This window comes from Trifolium pratense, linkage group LG2 (assembly GCF_020283565.1).
Source record: "Trifolium pratense cultivar HEN17-A07 linkage group LG2, ARS_RC_1.1, whole genome shotgun sequence".
Taxonomy (NCBI): domain Eukaryota; kingdom Viridiplantae; phylum Streptophyta; class Magnoliopsida; order Fabales; family Fabaceae; genus Trifolium; species Trifolium pratense.
The window spans coordinates 6,496,831-6,502,830 of NC_060060.1; the positions used below are offsets into that span (position 1 = coordinate 6,496,831).

At 34.6% G+C, this 6,000-nt stretch overlaps 1 protein-coding gene across 1 annotated transcript; it reads right to left on the reverse strand.

Moving 5' to 3' along the window:
- Window positions 1–114: 114 nt before the first annotated feature.
- LOC123906643 (glycosylphosphatidylinositol anchor attachment 1 protein) lies at window positions 115–5,728 on the reverse strand. The gene is made up of 6 exons (XM_045956598.1): window positions 5,379–5,728; window positions 5,201–5,292; window positions 3,854–3,932; window positions 1,454–2,312; window positions 1,218–1,351; window positions 115–1,014 (listed from the first exon to the last, which is right to left on the reverse strand). Exons 1-6 carry the CDS (start codon window positions 5,471–5,473, stop codon window positions 168–170), a joined length of 2,106 nt encoding a protein of 701 aa, XP_045812554.1. The 5' UTR covers window positions 5,474–5,728; the 3' UTR covers window positions 115–167.
- Between the last annotated feature and the right edge of the window lie 272 nt (window positions 5,729–6,000).

Consider the following 6,000-nt stretch of genomic DNA (forward strand, 5'->3'; position numbering starts at 1 on the left):
AGCATTCACCACCTAAACATTTTTCCTTCCCTAATGTTATGACCAAAATTATAAGGAATTAATTGGGGAGACTAATGATATGCTTTAAAGAGAAAGACATAAACATCAAAGACGGTGGTAAAATTTCCTCCATTAAAATTGCTTGTCCAGCTAACTAAAATTACATGTCAACAAGGATGAAATAATATATGAATGCAAAGTGCCCAGCACGGTAGGTGAACAATACCTACATAGAGGTAAGTAGCACTGTTCCATGTCCAGAGGGATTCCACCCAGTTCCAATAGTCACCAACATTAGTACCATAAAAACCTTCAAACGCACCTTTCGTTAAAGCATATGCTACTGGAGGAAGCGCAATAAAACCTAAAATAAGATTACAAGTGGCCCTCAATAAGGCTCTCAAGCTCCTAGCTCGAATATCAAGCTTCAATGGTCGAGCCAACAGACAAATTGGGACAATGAGTAAAGCCCCTATTTCTGCTGTAGCGAAGTTGATGACTGACATGAGAGATAAACCAATGAATGCGGTTGATATTGTTACAGACTTTAAACTAGCCCATTCGCCTTTCTCAGGTTGAGATGGAGCAGCTTCGAAAATTGGAGAAGCCAATATGAAGTATAAAATTAGGAGGCTAAAAGCTGATAATATACCCCACACTGTGAAGTTTGTTGTTGGGGTGGAATTAGGTATTTGATATAGGAAATATGGGAGTAAGGAGACAATAGCACCCCATAAATGAATGACCAAAACCTTTCTGGCTGAGTTCAGCCATTTCCAAGATTTGTGGCTGACATCAACTTCAGAGGAAGATGTGGATTGAGGAGTGGATTTGCTCGCATCAGCATGCAGTGATGCCGCAAGTATCGGAAGTGGTGCAACGAGTAATGCAAATGGAATCATGTAAACTCCCACAGACACAAACTTACTAGAAGATGTCAAGAGGTACAAAAAGAACGACTGGTGGAACTTCTCAAGAAGGTTGTTTACTGAGCGTATGACTCCTTCAATCAACCTGCAACAAGTAGCACATTCTTAGTTGAGTGATGTGTGTGTGTAATTTTGTACAGTTTCTTTTCTTGATGGTAAATGGTAAACAGAAGGACATCACCGCATATTCAAGTTTTAAAAATTGCAAAGCTTCTACAATATTTCCATTGATGGCCAGCCATTTATTCCAAGATTGTTAGAAATAAAACTTAAATGAGTGAAACATACCTTCCACCAAGGAGAATGAATTCATTACGCCTGATCATTTTAGTAGGAGAAACTTTTGGTGAAATTTCCAGAGTGATTGCATCAACTTGATAATCACGGAAGGCGCCATGAGGACCAGTGGGAACACCCAAACCCTGGGAGGAATGATATGCAAATAAAGAATGTTTGTAAAGTGGCAACTTGGAATACTATATAATATTAGTAGATACACTTTATATGGAGTAAAAGTAAAATACCTGGTAATACAACGAACTTGCCAGTGTAGCAGCACCCTCAACATACTCAGTAGCAGATATACCAAATTTCCATTCAGGGTTTAAGCTTCTAGCAATTTGTCCCAGAGATTCAAATATACCACCCAAAGTATTAAGCCACCTGGAGCCAAGTAGAGAAAACATCTTTGTAACCTTTATCCGCAAACCTTGTTTATGCACTCCCAGATAATTTACAATATTGATAAGGTCGAGATTTGGCATTTGTCCATTCGATGCCTCAGGGTAGATATTAAGACTGTCTTCATGATGGTTACCTTGCTCAGCAACTTTTATTACAAGAGCTGCAGCCATGGTTCCTGCCCGTCTAAAACCACCGTATAATTTTCTATCAGAATAAGCATTCTGTCCAAGTTCATTAATAGCATTACTGTCATTACATATTTCACTATTAACTATGTCAGCTTCATGGAATGCAGGGGCCTGATATTCTCTTAACCAAGCGGCCACTGCAGAATATTCTCCATATTGTGAATCAGCCACAAGCCATATGACATCCTTTGCCAGCCATGTAACCCGTGAAAGCAGTGAGAACACCGAGTAAGCAATGCCCAAAGACAAAGCCTCTCCTGGACCAACTTTCTTTGGATTGTAAGGCGTTACCAAGACAATAGCTTCCTTTCCATCACCCCGTGGTGCTCTAATAATTCCAGCAACGTTGATTCCAAGTGATGAACAACTTATGTTTTTTGAGACTAAACCCGAATCAGGACTGGTGAAAAAGTGCAGAGGATGAAACTGATTCAGTTGAGGGTAGAACTTGTGATAAGTAACCTCAGCATCCAAGGCTGACATATAGTGCGCAATAATTTTATGACTTTCACTGCATCGAAACACATGGAAAATGTTTTATTTCTTTTACTCGGTTTGTTTCCAAGCACGGATGGGAAGATAAAAAATAACGAGAAAATTAATAGAAAATGTAACAACTTCATAAATATTTGAATTGAGAGAAAAAGGAAAGAAATATAAAAACTACTTCTCAGCTCTTACTTTTTGGTCAGATAAAAAAGCGGGAAGAAAGAATATAGAATTATGTAAATGATTTATACATATTTGATAGGTAAAGTGCATGGACAAATTTGTCATTCCATATCAACCTCTCCCCATCCCCTTTATTTCTCATTCACTTGTCACGAAAGCAAACGTTCCTGAATCCCAAAATTTCTTATCTTTGTTATGTATTCTCTTCATGACCGAATGAGAAATAACAGTATATTTATCTTATTTTTTGTGAGGCCAACTCCCGCTCCCTTTTCCTCCCAACCAAAGACCAGTATCTGTGCTTGATCAGTTTCGCATTTAGGAAACCCCAAATCATGGTTTGGTCAAAAGATTTGTCTCATGTAGCTTTTGCCCAATTGGACGGGAGTTGCAAAGGCCACAGCAAACACATTAATATTTGTATGAATTCTCTTCTGATATAAAGGATAAGAAGCTCCACCAACCAGAATGATCAACAACACAAAAAGATTAAAAAGGTGTGGAAATATACTATAGAGCCAGTTTGGGTAATCTTTGCAATAAACAATTATGAAAAAAGAAGTATTTAAAAAATTACTATTCTTGAATATCTACAATTCTAATTCTACCTCTAATTTCTATGACTTTTTAGATAATGGTTTCAAGTATAAGCCGGAATTAGCTTTTGCATCTCAAACATTTCCCTAAACCCTCTCATTTAACTTCCCCGCAAACATCAGTTCACAAGGACATTTTCACAAGTGAAGAACTATAAAATTTTATATTTTAATTATTAAAAAAAAAAATACCATGTAAATACAATCTCGTCTATTTAAGAACATGAACAAAAGTCTCATTAGATAGTGTGCATAATATATGTTAATATCAAAAAATGGCATAACATATAATGAAAAGTTTAAGGTTTAGTGTAAACCAGCTTCAAACTAACATCCAATGAAAGCCCACTATTTTGCTACTTCATCATAATATCATTAAATTTAATATGTAGTTACAACTTACAAGGGTGGACTGGCGTGGCAAAATAGTTGAATATCATTATATAAGTGTAAAGCTGGTTTACACTTATCATTTAAGTGTAAAACCAGTTTACACTAAAAGCAAATTTTAAAATTGCAATTGCAGTAACTGTCTCGGTCGCAATTCTAGATATTGAACAGAATCGCGATGATACAGACTCAATCACAGTCACATTACAGTCTTGAGTACTACATCAAAAACCAGGATTTGGCAACCCAAATCTCAATTTGAGCGGCAATGCATGCTTCTCAAACTCTAAAATGTACCTAGTAACTATATTTTTTCGACAGTAAAAAAAAGTGTAACTAACAGACAAGTTAACTACAATTAGAAAGAGATGAAAGTGGAGGTAAAAGGAGTTACATGTCAGAATCAGTTAAGTCATTGATGAATTTGTTAGCATGGGAAACATGATGAGTAGAGAGCATGTTGTTAGCAGAACCTGCAGAAACAAACAGACATTCAATCAAAATAGTAAGGGTCTATTTGAATTGGCTTATTTGAGATTATTATCTACTAGCATAAGCATTTGTGAAACTCTTTGGAAAAGTCCATGAAAACAGCCTATTACATGTCTGTAAACTATTTTCAGCTTATTTTCATAAGTTCCACGGAATAACTTAAGGGAAAAGCATATAGCTTGTATGAACATTGTTTGACTTCGTTATGGACCTGTTAGGATTGCCTTACTTGAGCTTACCTACTAGCATTAGCACTTGTAAGACTGTTTGGGAATTGGGAGAACTTCTGAAAACAGCTTATAACATGTTCACAAACTGTTTTCAACTTATGTTTATAAACTCTTCAAGATAGCTTATGAAAATAGCTTATAGCTTATACAAAAAACTTTATTTTATCTTCTGTTATAGAAATAGCTTATACACAAGTGCTTATCATAATAAGCTCTTATGCTTTAAGCTGCACACTAAGTTGTTTATCGAAACTGGCCCTAAAAGAGCGTATAGAAACAACTTATTACATATCCATAAACTGTTTTCATCTTATTTTTACATATCCCTAAACTGTTTTCATCTTATTTTCATAAAATCTCCATAATAACCTTGGGAAAAAAGCTTATAGTTTATATGGAAATAGTTTGACTTCACTTTGGGGGTGTTTGGATGGACTTGTTTGAGCTTATCTAATGACATAAGTTTTGTGTGACTGTTTATCAATCAGAACTTATAAAAACAACTTATGACATTTTTCACCATGATTGCTAATGAAAACAGCTTATAACATATACAATAACAATTCTATTTTATCTTATGCTATAAAAATAGCTTATGTAAGCTTATTCATAAATGCTTATCATGATAAGCGCTTGTGCTCTAAGTTAGAAATAAGTTGTTTATCTTTTACTATAATAGAAATAGCTTATACATAGCCCATTTGGATTAGCTTATTTTTGAGCTTATGTGAAACAACTTATGCAAATAAATAAGCTTTTATGCATTATTATAAGTTTTTCAAGGTAGTTTATGAGAAAACAACTTATAAAGATGTAATTTTTGTTAGTGAAAACTTATGAATTAACATAGAACTTTATTTATTTGCATAAGCTATTTTCATAAATCAAATCCAAACAGGCCAATAATCACTTAAATGGAAAGTGGTTGATTGACCAGTTTATACTCACAGTCACCATGTCTAATAAGTAAAAGAACAGAAACAGCAGTGATTTGGGGAAAGTGACTGAGAGAGTATAACCTGGCATGAGGGCATTTTCGGAAACGTAAGTATTCTTAGCAAGTATAGGTAGAAGAAGAAGAGCAACGATTCCTGATACGAAACAAATTAAGCTGAAAAAAGAAAACCAATTATTGATCCAGTAATCAAATTCAAATTCAGAAGATGATGAAGAAGAAGAAGAAGAAGATGAGTGTACCTAACATAGTTGCTGTGTGAAATTAGGAAAATCCCTAACCGTACGATTGGACGAACTCTCGGTTTCTTCGCGGTTACGTTCTCGTTTTCGGCCATTGTTTCCTTTATCTTTCACATTCAGGAATCGCGATTTGAAACACGAAAAGAAGAAGAAAAGTGTGTTTGGTTCTGCGTTTTTTTTACTCAAACGCGAGTCTGGATGTCGAAACGCAATTTGAACAGATTCCTTGATGTTTGGGTGGTTGCAAAATAGATTCTCTAAAAAGCAGTTTTAGTCCCAAACGCGAGTAACTTGGTTCTGAGTTGAAGAAAATTGAGTTTGTGATAATTGAGTTTGAGAGAATTGATTTTGATTAAAAGTGAGTTGAATATAATTGATTTATGTTTGGATACATTTAGTAAAAATGATTTTCATCTATTTATATTGTTTGGATAATTTAGATCAAAATTAATTTTGGAGTGGCTAATTACCAAAATAGGTTTTAATTAAAAAACTAAAACACATTTAAAAATTATCAAAAAAAATAACAAAATTTGTCCATCGTTCATATTTGTTCATACAGTTTGGTTGAGACTAAAACTCAACCCAATAGAAATAAAATCAAACTCAATAGTGAAAAAAC